The following is a 17,819-nucleotide window of genomic DNA, read 5'->3' on the forward strand; positions in this document are numbered from 1 at the left end:
GTCTACTCCAAGGTACTGGAGAGGAGGGTCCGATCGATAGTTGAATCTCAGATTGAGGAGGAGCAATGTGGTTTTCGTCCTGGCCGTGGAACTGTGGACCAGCTCTATACCCTTGCAAGGGTGATGGAGGGGGCATGGGAGTTTGCCCAACCAACCCACATGTGCTTTGTGGATTTGGAGAAGGCTTATGACCGTGTCCCCAGGGGCACCCTGTGGGGGACGCTCCAGGAGTATGGGGTGGGTGGCTTTCTGTTAAGGGCCATTCATTCAGGAGCGTGAGTTTGGTCCGCATAGCCGGTAGTAAGTCAGACCTGTTCCCGGTGAGGGTTGGACTCCGCCAGGGCTGCCCTTTGTCACCGGTTCTGTTCATTACCTTTATGGACAGAATTTCCAGGCGCAGCCGTGGTGTGGAGTGTGTCAAGTTTGGTGGCAGGAGAATCTCGTCTCTGCTTTTGCGGATGGTGTGGTCCTCCTAGCTTCATCCAGCTCTGACCTTCAGCTCTTGCTGGGTTGGTTTGCGAGTGAGAAGCGGCTGGGATGAGGATCAGCACCTCCAAATCTGAGAACATGGTTCTCGACCGAAAAAGGGTTGCTTGCCAAATCCGGGTCGGGAGAGCGGTCCTACCTCAAGTGGAGGAGTTTAAGTTTCTCGGGGTCTTATTCACGAGTGAGGGTAGGAGGGATCAGAAGATCGACAGGCGGATTGGTTCAGCGTCTGCAGTGATGCGGACACTGAGCCGATCTGTCGTGGTGAAGAGGGAGCTGAGCCAGAAAGCCAGTCTCTCGATTTACCGGTCGATCTACGTCCCAATCCTCACCTATGGTCATGAGCTTTGGGTAATGACCGAAAGAACGAGATCGCGGATACAAGCGGGCGAAATGAGTTTCCTCCATAGGGTGGCCGGGCTCAGCCCTAGAGATAGGGTGAGGAGCTCGGACATTCGGGAGGGACTCGGAGTAGAACCGCTGCTCCTCCGGATCGAAAGGAGTCAGTTGAGGTGGATTGGGCATCTGGTCAGGATGCCTCCAGGACGCCTCCCCGTGGAGGTGTTTCGGGCATGTCCTGCCGGCAGGAGGCCTGCGGGTCGACCCAGGACACGTTGGAGAGGTTACATCTCTAATCTGGTCCGAGAACGCCTTGGGGTCCTGCCGGAGGAGTTGGTGGAGGTGGCCGGGGAGAGGACGGTCTGGAGCTCCCTAGTTGGGATGCTTCCCCCACGACCTGGACCCGGATAAGCGGAGGAAGACAACGACGACATGAATGATGCTTTTGTCACACACCACACCCACTTAGGTGTTGACCATGGCATGCACTGTTTTCCTGGGGCTGTTTAGTGATTGTGCAGCAGAGAAATCAATAATTATCAAAAATCATTGAATCATTTCTCATGGGTGCGTGCTAGGGCTGCACAATTAATCGTGATCTCAATTCAAAATGACAACGATTTTAAGCAGCTGGCTAGATAAAAAAGGACTGTGTTCTCCGTTCTGGTCCTGCCATGGTCAACAACAATCATGTTGTCATTTTAAATGTTATATTTTGTTAAAAACTGTGGTTTACATTTTAAGAAACATGCCTATTACCTACCTCTCTCTTCATCAGCGTTTAACTTATTCAAAAGTTGTGTACTTAACCCTCTCAGGCTCAAAATAAGTTTTGATAAAAGGATGAACAACTAAGTGCTTCAGGGGTACTTCTGAGTTAAAAATGCTCATGAAATACGTACGTGGAGTAACCAGGTAGGTAGGTTTTAACACCTGCCTCCAGAGGGTTAAGAGACGACGAGAGACATTTATTGTTTTCATGTTCAGCAACAGCTGTTATAAAGCTGATGTGCACGTAATCAGTGCAATAAACACTTATTCTGGAAAAAAAAATCATGAGAGAATTGGGATCTCACTTCTAAGCAAAATCCTGATTCTCATTTTAACCAGAACTGTGCAGCCCTAGTGTGCGCATGTCTCAATCTGCCTAGCCAGCTAAAACTCTGACGTACGTGCAGCCAATTACTCTTCTCCACCAGAGAAAATGATCTCTTGATTAGAAGTGTGCATCCCCACAAATGTTACATATGATCTTGCGTTTGGGCCTCTATAGCTGCATTCTTGTGCTGGCGGGCAGGCCCCCTTTCACTGTTCTGGAAGGAGATGGACTCTGGTTCACTTTTTTGCAATCAAAGACTTTCCATATTTCCGCTCTCAAGATGATGCCCTGCACGACTCGGTGCTTTGTTAAATTGCTGCTATTCCTGATTTTGGCTGCACAAATCTTCTTGCTGGTGGTGCATTTAGCCGCAGAATTTTTTAGTATTTCATCTGCGAACTGCAGAGAAGTGTTGTTGAAAGGAGACGCGTCTCCTCCACTCATAACGTGACTTGGGTTCAGTCATGTGAGCCTCGGTCGCACATTGGGACATTTTAATACTTTTATTCTGATATCGGTACCTACCAAATGTTTTCACTCAGTCTCAAAGAGGCCCAGAGTTCTGGCACCCAAACCTGGGCGTCAGCAGGGGCGGACTAGCCATCTGTGGATTTTGGAGAATCACAGAAAGGCCGGTACTCCAAGACATCCGACGAGCCGGCCAGCTACTCTTCACGCACACTGTCATCACTGCGCCCCCCCCCCCCCACACACACACTAATATGTTACACACTCCAGTACTGTAGGTGGCAGCAGTGTACCTCTAGGTTGGATGCCAGCTGCACTGGCTGTGGCCGCCAGGTAAAGAGAAGAAGTGACAGAGGAGACAAAGACGTTGGAAAGAAAGAAACGATGCAAAACACAGCTGAAAGTAAAAAAGGAAAGAAAACGGTGGGGCTGAGAAGGCAAGAGAACAGTCCCAGTCCATATTAGATCTCACATTCGGCCAAGAGACAAGTCCGCGGGCGGCAACACCCCCCACCCCCACCGCTCTCCCAATGGGGAGGGCCGACTGAGGGCCGACGATTCGTAAAAATTCCAGGGTCGAATTTTGGTCCCAGTCCACCCCTGTATATATATGTAAATATTCCATTTAATGCAGCATTATTGTTGCAAAGTTTCCACTCGCTGATTACTTTGGGCCAGGCCTAGTCAAAGCCCTGGACTTTTTTTTAGACCCAGTCCGTCCCTGGGCGTCAGTCACCCTTTCTCGTGGTCTGCTGAGCTTTTCTGCATTTCTCCTCCGCTGGAGGTCTGTGTGGTCTGTGTTATGTTTACCGTGTTGTATTGCTGCTGTAGTGCAGAAGCTGAAAACGTCAGGTGGTAAGAGTATTTTTACCCGAGGCTGCGCTGCGTTCTCAATTATTGGTTCCATCACTTTATTTATGCTATTATGTCCAAATTCCTAAATTCAATGCTCTTAAGACTCTTTAAGACCCTGCGGAAACCCTTGGGCGACATTAAAGTGACAATGTGTAGTTTTTACCATTAATTTCTGGAAACATCCATCAAAATGTTGTTGAAAAAGAATGAAATGATGCCCAGTTGTTGAAAAATACTGGACGGCTTTGTAACATCTAACCATAAAAATCTGGTCTTAAGTACATGGGAGCTGGTGTAAGTCTCTGGGCGGCACCAAATTAGACATCATGGTTCCTTTTACAGGAGCCCATGAGGACAAAATGCATTTACTGGGTGTGTCCGAATCCACAGGAAGGATGCTTATGAGTACGGGTCCTCGCCGGTCTAGCAAGACCGGGTCCTTGAAGACCGCTAAAAGCGGAAGTCAGCGGCTCTGAATTCGGACAGTCTAGCCTTCAACTCTACGGTGGCCCGTAGGTCCCGTCACAGCCGTGGCGGAAGCTACACGCAAAGGAAAAATGCTAAAGCTAGTGAAAATGGAGCAGGAATATTAAGGAGCTACAGCAGCTTCACGTCCATCAGCAGCGTTTGTTCACAAACGTTTTCAGGTAAAGTAACTTTGTTTATTCTAGAAGCTTTCAGGACTTACATGTTAACTTTAGATGGTTTCATGTATGTTTTAAGCTACAGAATGAACTTGTTAAACATACACAACACAGTACTACAGAGTATTATCATGTAGGTAATTAATATAAACCACATGCATTATAAATGTTGAATGCAGTCGGATGTTTTCTAATGTAAATTGGACCTTAGAACTTATTTTGTATCAAATGAGGGTAAAACGTTTTCAAAAAACTGGCTTTTTAATAAAATAGCATTGAAGTGTTTTCAATGTAAGTTTGTTTATTCAACTTAAGCCTAATAATGATTAGATCTGTCTTAAAAATGTAAATTCTCTGTAGTTTTCCCTGCTGCTTTTCTTTAAACTGAACAGAACCAGTGTACTGCAGGTTATATGTTTTATTTTTCATTTAAAAAACAAACAAACAATTTTTTAAATCTATTACAGGTCAGCATGCACTGTGCTGCACATCTGCATCGGTGCTGGTGAAGTTGTGGGTCTGGAGGATGAGTGTGAGGAAGATGTGTGCGGAGGAGGTCAGTGGTGCTCTGTCCTGCAGGAGGTACCAGCAGACCACCACTACTGTTAACAGGCAAGTCATTCACAGAGATGTAACAGCCGTCGTCTGAGCCAGCCCAGCAGGCCCTGTAGATGGACGATGGAGTGGACAGTGAGAGGAAGCGTCCCAAAGCTCTCTGCAGACCGTCCTGTATGATGTTCCTCTGACCAGAAACGTCCAGCCACGGGTCTGCTCCAGCCCTCCATCCAGGTCTGGATCCTCCTGCAGCAGATCCAGCTGCACTGTTAAAGACTTCCTGCTCACTCAGTTTAAATAAATGATCCAGGAAGAGTCACCCAGGTTAATCCTGTTTTAACCGTACATAACTGGTCCATACTGGTTTTGATCTGTAAATAAGTTTAAAGTATTATAAATAATCTTGTCTCCTTACCATCTTTTCATTTTCTGTTCATGTAACATGTTCAAAAACATCTGTAATGATAAAACTGGTGATAAAATCAATGACCAGAAAGAGTTATCAGTTAGTATTTGTTTTAATAAACGTGTTCAAATATCAAACAGCTAAATAACATTAACATGATGACAGTAGAAGGCCTCTCTCCCAGGATGACCAACAGGTAAAGCCTCTCCTGACCCTGGACACCTGCAGTCCTACAGAGAAAATCAGACCACAGGTGACAAAAAGGCAATAAGCACATTTTTACATTTATCCACACGAGAAGATAAAAATTATATTCTTCACACAAACTTTTTACTTCATTAAAACGTGTCAGCTGTAAATCCCTGAATGTAAAACTACTTTTCACAGCAGAACTTCTGTGGTTGTGTGTAAACAGCTTCACTCTTCACCTCTAAGCTTAATAAAAACGCTTCTTTGCTTTGTCGTCCTTAAAACAAATGAGAAGTTTAATTAGCCACACACACACACACACACACACACACACACACACACACACACACACACACACACACACACACACACACACACACACACACACACACACACACACACACACACACTGATTAAGGGGTCTTACTTCTATAAAAGTGTTTATTCTCTGCTTTGCCAAACTGAAGTGAAGACTGTGATTTGACCCTAAACTGTCAGAAGTAAATCAGCCCCATTCAAACCAGTTTAGACAAGAAGAGTATAAACAGAGATGACGCAGACTCCTTGTAATGCCAGCAGCTTCAGACAAACCTGTGTCCACAGAGAGAGGAGCATCAGCGCTCTGAGCTCATCCTCCACACATCAAACTGTAATCGGAGACACGACAAGCGCCGTTTGCTCTGCTGCTCTATTTCTGAGCTCCTGCTGAAGACGGCTCTGGTTTCGGTTTAGATCTGAGTTTATCCGTCACAGAGCTGGAGTTTAGGGGACACATAGGTGTGAGTCCACAGGGTCATCCATTCATTCATTTGCTTTAAACAGGTCCTATATTCAAACCAACAACAAGTTCAAACAGTGATCTGCTGCATAACTCTTGGCAGTCCTCTGATGTCATCAAAGCGATCGTTTCTACATCGGTTGTTACTCGGTGGACTTTGTCGGTTTAGTGTAACGGTCAGCGCTGATCTTTGGGTGTTAACACAAACTCCATAAGTCAAGGGCCAGTGTCTTGATGATCAGAACAGGGCACGCCTGACCTCGCTGGCATATGCTGACAGGCTCAGTGAGCTCATGGGGTTTAAATAACAGGCAGGGAGTCACAGCGGAGGTATTTAAGGCGCTGCCGCTCAGGGTCTCAAAGGAGGATTCAGTCTGAGGAAGCGGAGGAGGCTAAAGATTCCCAGTCAGAGGAAAGGAAGACAAACCGTAGGAGCTGTTTGGCAGTGCGGTCATGGCGTCCCGGTTTGCAGCTCTGAGCAACCTGTTTGACGTGGACTCTCTCCTCAGCCAGGAGCAACTGCTGTGGCCGCTGCACCATGAAGCTCTTTCCTCTGTACAGAAGAACTTCTTCAACCAAAGAGCCAAGATGGCTGAAAGTCTCTGCAGAGAACTCTTCCATGGCCCCCAGCTGCTCTCATTTAACCCGTTTTCTGTCATGCACTCTACATTAGCCAGGTACGTTCCAAATCTCAGCTCTGACCCACAGTATACGTGAAAATATGTTCGATCTTTTCTGACCTCAGAGCATCAGGATCTGATTCTGACCCATTTCTGTGATTCTTCCAGGCAGAGTGATGACAGAGAGCTGGACTCGGACAGCACAGAGCAGCATGAGGACACCAGCGACAAAAAGGTGGATCTCCTGGTCACTTTAGACGCTCGCGGTTATGCTCCCAATGACATCACTGTCAAACTGGATGGGCGGAGCCTGGCGATAACGGCCATTAAGCAAACCGGAGAGGAGGAAATCCAGTCCTGCTCCTCCTCCTCCTCTTCTGCTTCTTGCTCCTCTTCAGCTTCAGCTCAGATGAGCTTTGTGCAGAATATAAACCTGCCTGCTCACCTGGATCTGTGCAGGCTCTCCTGTTGCCTGATGGACGATGGGCAGCTCCGAATCCATGCCCCGGTGAACAAGCAACCAATCAACAAGGAGCATACGGTTCCCACTCGTTACAGGACATCATTGGAATTTCCCATCACCAAAGATGACGAGGCGCTAAAAGACTAATGCCCCCCGTCAACACACACACACACACACACACACACACACACACACACACACACACACACACACACACACACACACACACACACACACACACATACACGCACGCACACACACACGCACGCACGCACACACACACGCACACACACACACGCACACACACGCGCGCACACACACACACACGCACGCACACACAAGTAAAGTTTACAATTATTGTGTTAAGATTTTATTTTTGTTTAATTATGTAATGTTTCTAAAGTGTGTAGATTACTGGAAAAAGTAATTTTACATCAATTTCATTAATGAGCGAGTAAACGTAGCATTTTGAGATTACTTCTGTAATGTAAAGCGCATTATAAATAAAATGAATTATTGTTATTATTATTATTAGCTCTGCTTCCATTTGCTGATGTTTTATTCAGGATCAGATATAAATGAAATGACTGGAGTGATGACTAATGAGCTGATAAGAGTTAACCCTCTGGAGGCAGGCGTTGCAGATGTGCAATGTTAAAACCTACCTACCTGGTTACTCTACATACGTATTTCATGAGCATTTTTTAACCCAGAAGCACCCCTGAAGGACTCAGTTGTTTGTCCTTTTGTAAAAACTTACTTTGAGCCTGAGAGGGTTAAACTGGTTTGAAAATAACAGATTGTCTCTGAATCTTGCATCAATAAAAACGGATGGGATGGAGATCAAAAGGCTAAAATTATTAGGAGTCGCGTTTGATGGAAGTCGTTTATAGGTTATATTAAAGGTAAAATTTCCATTTTCCTTCTGAGAATTACATAAAGTAAAACGTTACGTCAAATATCCAGATCCCAAAGGTGATCAAATGAACCTGAAAGGTTGAATATGAATGTAATGTTGCTGATTTGATCAAATACGATATTTTCTTCTATCTGCTTCTTTTTATTCAGTTTGTTTTTTGTTGCTTTGGTTGTTCTGTTGTTTTTTAATTGATTTCGTTTTGAAGGAATACAATAAAAAAGGACTGAACAATAAATTGTGAAAGAGCTTTTGTGACCACATGATGGCGCCAGTGTTCGGTTCACAAGGGCTGCTGAGGCTGGCCTGACAGGAGCCTTAACATTACCTTTGACTCCCTGTAGGTGACTGAATTAGTAGCGTTAAAGGTCTAAGTGGTGTTTGCTTTCCTCAGACAAACTGTATTTGCCGGCGTGTTGGAGCAGCGGACGAGTGAAAAAGTCCTGCCCTGAGGAAAGAATTAATGGTATTAGGAAGAAAAGGAGAGCAGGTGGCAGAGAGAAAACAGTTACACTTTTTAAAGGATTAATTCAACAGAATTCCCTACATAAATACATTTTAATCATCTTTAATGCCATTCAATCACTTTTCATTTTTAAAAGCTTTTCTGGTGTCCCATCGGAGGAGAAAGAGAGTGAGGCTGCAGCCGTGAAAACGTTATGCCGTGGTCAACCAGCAAAACATGCTGAATAAAACAAGCCATCACATATGATCAGAAGTGGGTAACAGGCTAGCTGACTACTAATTTTCACAGGTTGTTAGTTACTAATAGCCCCGACTGACCCTTTACACCTACGTCACCTGATCAAGTGGGCCCACCAGCTCAGTGGCCCAGTGGTATGAGTGTCTGCCTTGAGACTGAAGAAGAAGAAGAAGAAAGTATCATTTCTATAACGCCACTCAAGATAAAAATCACGAGGCGCTTCACAAAAACAAAAAATGTAAAAAAATAAAAAAGAATTTAGAAAATGGTCAAAAATATATTTAAAATGAGCAAAAAATAGACAATTGTGATTAAAAATGTTAAGAAAGAGAGAGAGTGAATAGGAAAGAGGGAAATCAGTGGATCCTGAGGAAGGTGGAATAGGTGGGGAGAGCAGAACAAGGAGAGGGTGATGAAGAAGGTCATACAAAAGCCACTTTGAACAAGTGAGTCTTCAGCTGTTTTTTAAAGGAGACCACTGAGTCCACTGATCTCAGGCTCAGGGGGAGAGAGGTCCAGAGTCTGGGGGCCACAGCAGCAGATGATCTGTCTCCTTTGGTCTTTAGCCTGGTGCTGCACAACCAGTAGGCTTTGGTCACTGGACCTCAGGAACCTGCTGGTGCTGTAGGGACTGAGAAGATCACCAATGTAAGATGGTGCTTGTCCATGTAAGGCCCTATAGACCAGAACCAGGATCTTGAAATGAACCCTGAAGTTGACTGGCAGCCAGTGAAGCTGGAGGAGAAGCGGGGTGATGTGGGTGTGTTTGGAGGACTTGGTCAGAAGCCGAGCACAGGCCTTCTGAACCACCTGACTGGGAACCTTCGTCTTCGTCTTTCTCCGCTTATCCGGGTCCGGGTCGCGGGGGCAGCATCCCAACTAGGGAGCTGACTGGCAACCATGGGTTCAAATCTACGGTCGGGTCACACTGAAGACTTCCAAAATGGGACCCAATGCCTCTCTGCTTGACACTCAGCATTAAAGGGTTGGATTGGGGTTAAACCACTAAACGGGTCCCGAGTGCAGCTGCGTGTGCAGCTCACCGCTCTGCCAGGCGATAGGTTGAATGCAAAGATCAAATTTCACCAGTGTGTGATGACTCAGGGGACTTGAAATTTAACTCTCAGCATGGTGGACGTCAACAGTGAATCATGGCAGTATTGAACAGAGGGCAACAGTCATGACTGCAGTTGTTTAGCCTGACTGGTTCTAGCCCCGCTCACTTAGCTCACAGAGAGTCGCATTCATAAAGGGTAGAGTGAACTACCTGATGCTGTAGTCACTGATTTCATCAACTTACTGACTTCATCAGAGTTCACCCTGCTGGATTTACAGAATTATGTGATAACAATGTTTACCTTTACACTGGAGCTGAATAAAAAAAGCTAAACCACTATAAAAAGTCAGTGTCTCTATCAATTTTTATTCCCTGGCTGGGTCACCGGACTCAGCTGCTACTCTCACACTGGAGGGACAGATTTCGCAAAACGGCAAAGCTCGTCATGCTAAAACAACATCATTTTCACACATGCAATGTATCCTAATGCCACCAATTCTTTCCTCAGTGATTTAGTATCTAGAATTTCACTACAGTGGGCAGAAAAATATGCCAAATGTGAAATATAGGATTATCTAAGTAATCTACAGAAACACATCTCCTCCATCATATTAGGTCCATCATATTTCGTTTGATTGACACATGCTGTCCATCGCCTTCTTCTGCCTCTTTTCACTTCTCTGAACCATTAATAGGTGGTCCAGGATGCCTTCTTCTTCTAATAAAAATGTGTAATGATAGTATTTATTACCAACAAGCTTGGGTGTTCACCTCAACAGCAAACTGAACTGGTCCAACAACACAGATGCTGTATAAGAAGGGCCAAAGCTGCCTCCACCTCCTGAGGAGGCTGAGGTCCTTCAGAGTTAATCCCAGCTGCTAAAATCCTTTTATCACTCTGTTGTTGGCTCTGTTATCCACTCTGCTGTGGTCTGTTGGGGTGCAGGCAGCTCTGACCGAGACAGGAAGAGACTGAACACGCTAGTCAACAAAGCTAGCTCGGTTCTGAGCTGCCCACTGGACACAGCTGAGGAGACGTGTGAAAGGAGGATGCTGGAGAAGATGACCTCCATCTTAAAACATCCCCGTCCTGTCATGCTCTGAGGAAGTTGTTTAACCCAGTACATGCAAAATCAACACGACAAGGAAAGTGGAAAGAAAAAAATTATATTCATTATGCAAACGGGAACTAAAGGTGCACTGGGAAGTCCGGTGGGAGCAGAGTGAGCCTGGAGGGAGTCTGAGGAGGGGAGAGACAGGTGAGTTCTGGGAGGTGACAAAGCTTGGGGGGTTTTGGATGTTCGGGACTTACTGGGAACGTGACCTTGGTGAGCGTGGGAGAGGCGGCGAGCCGAGGCTCTGAGCCCAACAGGAGAGGTGGGAGACCGGAGAGAGGGAGTCGGTCGGTCGGTGGAGGAGGTAGGGACGTAGTCCAGAGAGATCCAGAGAGTTATGGCGACTTTGAAGCGGTGTTGACGGTGCCTGAGGTGATGAGATGAAGCAGTCAGAATTATGGCCAGTGTTGGGAAAGTTACTTTAAAAAGTAATTAGTTATAGTTACTAATTACTTTGTCAAAAAAGTCACTCAGTTACTAACTGAGTTACGACATTATAAAAGTAACTAATTACCAAGAAAAATAACTACTTAGTTACTTTTTTCATTAAAGAATGCAAGAAAAATGTGTTAATTGAACTTACTTCATTTACTATAAATGACTACAGTAGTGAAATATAAATGACTAATGACTGGAACATAATAAAATGTATGTCAAAATGTTTTTTATAAACCTGAATAATTTAAATAAATAAGCACTTAACAGGAGGAACTACTAACAGGAACATTACACTTATCTAGACTATTAAAAGGTCACTGTGTGATATTTAACAAGACCCCAATCAGCTAAAATTTAAAATTGCAAATAGAAACATCTCTAAAGGTTCCCAAGCCTTTAAATGGTCTCTCAGTCTAGTTAAATTACAGAAATGAATGTGATTTTGGTCAGTATTTAAATTTTTCCAGCTTCACATAATTGTTTTTATTAGTAGCATTTCTGTTGCTGCTAATCTAGTAATGGTTACATAAATAAATAAAATCCTTTAAAATGACACTAGAAGAGACACAAGCCTGATGGAGGACTTACATTTACTAACTTGGGTCAGACCCAACCACAGAAGAGCTGAAGCTGGCTGGTAAACACACACAGGTAGTTCTAATAACACCTGAGCACCATGACGTCTGAGATTGATGCATCAGTGTTACAGCGGGGCTAAAGACATGACCAGAAACAGGTTACAGATGGATGATCTAGGAAGGCAGAAGATCAGGACGTCTGAGCGGTGAACAGGTGAGCGGACCTTCGGGACGTCCCGCTGTCACGCTAAGAAGGGCACGGCTGCAGACCCACTGCTGCAGCAGCGAATCTGCGGGTCTGCAGCCGTAGATATTCATCACGTCTTCCTCGTTCTTCACGGGCCGTGATGCGCTTGGATGAAAACATCTGCCTCTTTAGCTCCTGATCAGCTGATGACAGCTTCAACACACCGCACAGCTTCACGCACGCATTTCCTTTTCATTAACAGAAACGATCGTTTTGTTAAAAGAAGACAGTAATTAATTAGTTTGCTCGTTACTGAATGAAATTTTTTTTTTTTTAGTAACGCGGTTATTTTAAAGGGCGTTATTCCCATCACTGCTCTGTTGGGTCTACAGCAGGCAGCAACTGAGACGCTGAGGGTCTCCGCCCACCCGGCCAATCATCATCGTGTTTGTAAGTGCGTTACCGACACCTCTCTCTCCCTGGCTGCAGCTGACGTGTGGCGGTCAGAAAGCCTCACACTGTTGCTCAACGTTCGACAAGCACATAGTAATGCACAACCCTCCGTCCCCAGTAACGGTAACGGCGTTGCAATAGTGGGAAAAGTAATTAATTAGATTATTCCATTACCCAAAAAAGTATGCCGTTAGTAACGCCGTTATTTTAAACGGCGTTATTCCCATCACTGATTATGGCGAGATATCCAACAAACAATCATAGACAAACAAGAGTATCCTAGAGACGAGAGCGAGTGGCTGGAACTACCCAAACAGTAGAAATCATCCAGCGAAGTGTGGTGTCCTCATCCTTCTTTTAAACCTGACCCGATGATGGCTAATTGGATCCAGCTGGTGTTTCTCCATCTCTCCCACCTGAAAGAAGGCTCAAAGATTGTTTATGGACAGAGGGCTGTAAAGGGTTAATCTACATCTATTTAACGAACCATAAGACATGAGATTTCATAATAAATATGAAATCAATCTTATGAATCTTTGGGTACTTTTAACCAAAAGACTGGAACTTTTTATTGCAGGGATTATGTAACAACTTCGTATTCACTCAGAGACAACAGAAGAGAGAGTCAAGTTTTAAAAGTTTAAAGATTTATTACTAAACAAATAAAACTAGACTAACTTTAAACACGAAATGCATGGTGTAACTAAGGTGAAGTGAGACTGATAATGGTGTAGTGTCACCTCGGCTCATGACACTCCTACCCACTGAATTCCACTACATGAGACCATGGACAGCTCCTTCAGAGGCAGACTGAGACATCCCATTCATCCCCTCTGCAGTAAGAGTGTGTAACTCCTCAGTTTAACTGGTACTGGCACGATCCTGGTACACAATAACACCAGTGCAATGTCCTGTATGTGTTCAAAACCTGTGCACTACCAGATGTACGTAGTATGTCTGTGTCCCTTACAGTATGCTGCATAATGTTGGAACCCAAGTTTTTTCTATTTTTATTCGTGGTTTTTAGTGGTTGAAGGTTACAATACTAGATTACCTCCTACCACATGTACCATTGATGTTATTTATCTTCAAATTATTCCCTTAAGTGTTGATGCTGCTTTAACAAGTGAATGTCTCCACTGTGGGATCAATAAATTCTATTCTATTCTATTCTATTCTGTTCTATTCTATTCTATTCTATTCTATTCTATTCTATTCTATTCCATGACATGCTGTGTACATGAGAAGTTGTTGGATGCTCTATCATTCGGCTGTGTTCTGGTAGATTTTCTGTGTGCCTGTTTTTAAGTCCAGGCTCAAGACCCATCTTTTTAGGTTAGCTTTTATCTAAATATTTACAACAGTTTTATTTCTCGTTTTACATGATTATATTTTATTACTTGCTTTGCATGTTTTGTATGATTTTATTTAATACTTATTTTCTAACTTTTGTTCCTTATATTTGAGCTTTTATTATATTTTTACTCATTTTAATCCAGTGTTTCCTCTCTACGGGCCCTCTGCCCCGGGAGCGGTGGTCCACTGTAGCTTCCTGGGCGCTCTATAGTTAGTGTTTAAGTGGAGGTGGGGGTCTATGCTCCCCCTCCACTGAGTGCCCTGATTTAGTGTGGAAGACCTGATGCTGCCAGGGCAGACGGCTCCTCTGATGGCGTTTCCTTGCCTTACCTTACTTGGCTCATCTAGACTCAGCCAAATACAATTTTTACTTGTGTGTGTGTGTGTGTGTGCGTGTGTGTGTGTGTGCTTGCATATGTCTGTTAATGTTTTTAACCTGTAATGGGAATCTGGGGTCATTTTGTAAAGCACTTTGAGTAGCACTTTGTTTGAAAAGTGCTTTATAAATAAATCTGATTGATTGACTGATGTGTTTCTCATGGCTGACCTACTGTTGTGAAGCTCTGCTGGAGATCCAGCTGGCTGCTAAGCTGGTGACATCAGCTCAAACCAAGACAAGACAGGATTTCCGAGGTCCTCGCTGCAACCTTGTGGTTTTGTGGTGTCTGCTGGATCCACCGAAACCTGTTTTCGCCTCAGTGTTTGGCTTAGATTAGGGGATCTCCCGCTGCGCTCCCTTTGGTGGTCACGGATCTGCAGGAGAGGAGTGGTGAGGACAAATGTGTGTGAGTTATCTTGTCTCCCATTTGGAGCAGCTTCCTCAGATTGCTACCTGGAGGGTTTGGTCACCCATCAGGTTTGGACTGGTGAATCCTAGATCTGTCATTAAGAAAACGTTTATTCTGAGGGAATTCTTCACCTCTAGCAATCTGAGATTTTTATGCATCACAGAAATTTGGGTCCCAGTTGGAGATCCCAGAGCCCTTTACCCTTGTTATTGTCACCAGGGCTTCTGGGAGAGGTGAGGACTCTTGACTATTTTTAAATCTTGTTTTAGCTGCTCACGTCTCTACCCTGGGATACAGCCCACAACCTTTGATCTCTGCTTGTGGGATTTTGTGTTGGTGGCATTAATTGATCGCCCCCCGGAGTCCATAGTTCTTTTTAAAATGAATTTGCTGAGTTCTTTGGGGAGTTATTGTCACACTATGATCACTGTTTATTAGTAGGAGATTTTAACATTCATGTTTGTTGTCCTGCAAGACCACTGGTTAAGGACTTTTCAAATGTACTGGACTTTTCTAATCTGCACCAACATGTTGGTGGGCACACACTGGACTTGGTGCTGTCTTTGCCCGATGCATCGCTGATGCTTCCAGTGTGCAGTAGGCTTTAGATCATCCCAGGATGACATTCAACGTGAGATATGCTCAACTAGAGGAGGCAGAGTCTTCTCTGTTCTGGCCCCTAAGCCACAGATCCAGTCCCTGAGGGACGCTATCCCACGTTTTTGGTGTTTTCCCTGTTTCAACATGTCTTATTTCTATCAGCAGCTGATTGACATGCTTTTGGAGAGCTTTATGAATCAACTGTGTCAGAACAGAGAAACAACAAAAAGATGCAGGATACCAGAGTTTGACACCCCCGCCCTAAGCTGTGGAATTAATTTATTGAAAATATAAAAAAGAGATTTTTTTTTCTGAGTAACGCTAATTTTTTTTCTCCTTTTTTCACTTCAAGAAATGCAATTTTTATCTTTCTAAATTGAATAGAAAATTGGGTCCTTAGAAGGTAGGTATTTTATAAGAGTCCTAAGAAGATAACAAATACAAGAATGTGTGTGTGTGTGTGTGTTCAAATTTGGAGGAAAAACAATGAAGATGACGATGGATCTCCAGACATAGCCTCACAGAAACATCATAGCGAGAAGTGACCACACATTTTTCTAGATGACAACTGTACAGTCATAATAATGATGAATCCGTTTGGCTGGCGGCTCGGTTCTGTGACAGAAAGTGTCCAATGGGGGTGCAGGTGGTGGTGGTGGTGGGGGGGCACTGTGTCGGATGACTTATTTTCTTTCTCCTTTATGCGCTGTCTGTCTCAGCGCATGGAGCGCCTTACAGAAAAGATTACATGGGGACCCCTAATGGATCGCCCTACGCGTATGGGATTGGCAACGCTGATTACATTAATGTGACGGGACCTGTAAACATTAGTGGGGAGAAATCTGTCAATACCAAATACTGGTGGGGACACATCCCCAGTGTCCCTGGTTAAAATGACTCATATAGGATGAGAGCCAAGCACAAGAGTGGAAAAGAGGAGGTAATAAAGCAGGAATTAGGACAGCAGGAAATACAGCAAGATTTTGATTCATTGTAACCACACTGACAGTTCAAATTCAGAGAGAGGAATATGCAAAATGAAATATCATGTTGACCAGGCTTTACTAGTAGACTGAATACAGCAGGCCACAAACTCCAGATTACAGCTTCAATGCATACTGTCAAGACGTAGAGACAAGTTTCAAACCTATTGAAGCAAATCTGCAAACAAACTAGGTTTTGAATGTAAACACTGTCATGAACACTCTCTCCTCCCCTTAGGGATCTTCCCTGAGATGCATCAACTCACGGTGTTGGGAGTAATGAGTTACAAAGGTAATTAATTACTGTAATGCATTGCTTTTGCTGTAACACAGTAATGCAAGGCATTACAAAAAATAGGTAATATTTTACTCAATACAAATTTCAGTAACAATGCATTTTTAACCCATAATCAAGAGTTGGGTTTTCTTCAGGGTTTGAATTACAGGGGAGCCTAAAAGAAGGTCCAGTTTCCACCTATATTACATCATTTTTATGGATGAAAATGGTTCATGCACTCCTGGCAGCTGCTTCCTGCACACGTTGCGCACTCAGTAACAACCTCAAAGTCACGCCGCCAAAAGAAAACAATTAACACGCAATCGTTCATCCATCCATCCTTCTATCTATTTTCTTCTGCTCATCCAGAGTCAGGTCGTGGGGGCAGCAGCCTAAGCCGAGAGGCCCAGACTTCCTTTTCTCCAGCCACTTGGGCCAGCTCTTCTGGGAATCTCAAGATGTACCCTGGCCAGCCGAGAGACATAGTCCCTCCAGTGTTCCCTGGGTCTTCCTTTAGGTCTCCTCATGGTTGGACATGCCAAACCTCACCAGGGAGGTGTCCAGGGAACATCCTGACCAGATGCCTGAGCCACCTCAAATGGCTCCTCTCCATGTGGAGGAGCAACGGGTCTACACCGAGCCCCTCCCAGATTACCGAGCTTCTCATCCTATCTCTAAGGGAAAGCCAAGCCACTCTGCGGAGAAAACCCATTTTGGCCACTTGTATCCGCGATCTCATTCTTTCAGTCACTACCCAAAGCTCATGACCATAGGTGAGGGTAGGAACGTAGATCGACCGGTAAATCGAGAGCTTTGTCTTCTGACTCAGCTCTCTCTTCACCACGACAGACCGGTACAGCGCCCGCATCACTGCACATGCAGCACCAATCTGTCTGTCAATTTCACGCTCCAGTTTTCCCTCACTCGTGAACAAGACCCCGAGATACTTAAACTCCTCCACTTGGGGCAGGACCTCATCCCTGACCCGGAGAAGGAATTCTACCTTTTTCCAATTCAAGGAAAAGGAAGAAGGAGGTTGATTTATCTCACCTCACATTTTCGTAAATCAATACTTTATAAGCATCTAATATTTTTATATTACCTTCAAAACTCAGTCTCACATCCAGGGCTGTATCAAGGCATTGGCGGACAGGCTTAGGCTCAATTTATACACTACTGTTTCTCTTCCTGTAGTCATACAGAACACAGATGAATGAACCTGCAGCTAATCTAACCTCAGATAGAACATTCACCAGATGGGTAAACATCCATTACCTTAACCCTCTTGAGCCCTACCTCTACGTATGTGGACATCGGCTCCTTGGACATCGATTAAATACAATTTAATTCTCTTCAACTTTATTTTGACTTTTAGTTTAAATTTAAAAAATCTTTCTGTTAAAGACAGTAGACTAGTCTGTAATATGTTTTTACTTTTAAATGAATTCAAATACAAGTTCAGGTAG

At 44.3% G+C, this 17,819-nt stretch overlaps 1 protein-coding gene across 1 annotated transcript; it reads left to right on the forward strand.

Annotated features, from left to right (window-relative positions):
* Nucleotides 1-5,832: 5,832 nt before the first annotated feature.
* hspb9 (heat shock protein, alpha-crystallin-related, 9) lies at nt 5,833-8,056 on the forward strand. The gene is made up of 2 exons (XM_015942293.3): nt 5,833-6,496; nt 6,608-8,056. The coding sequence occupies exons 1-2, from the start codon at nt 6,273-6,275 to the stop codon at nt 7,047-7,049; spliced, it is 666 nt and encodes a 221-aa protein (XP_015797779.3). The 5' UTR covers nt 5,833-6,272; the 3' UTR covers nt 7,050-8,056.
* The last annotated feature ends 9,763 nt before the right edge of the window (nt 8,057-17,819 follow it).

The sequence above is a fragment of the Nothobranchius furzeri genome, chromosome 18 (assembly GCF_043380555.1).
Source record: "Nothobranchius furzeri strain GRZ-AD chromosome 18, NfurGRZ-RIMD1, whole genome shotgun sequence".
NCBI classification, from domain to species: domain Eukaryota; kingdom Metazoa; phylum Chordata; class Actinopteri; order Cyprinodontiformes; family Nothobranchiidae; genus Nothobranchius; species Nothobranchius furzeri.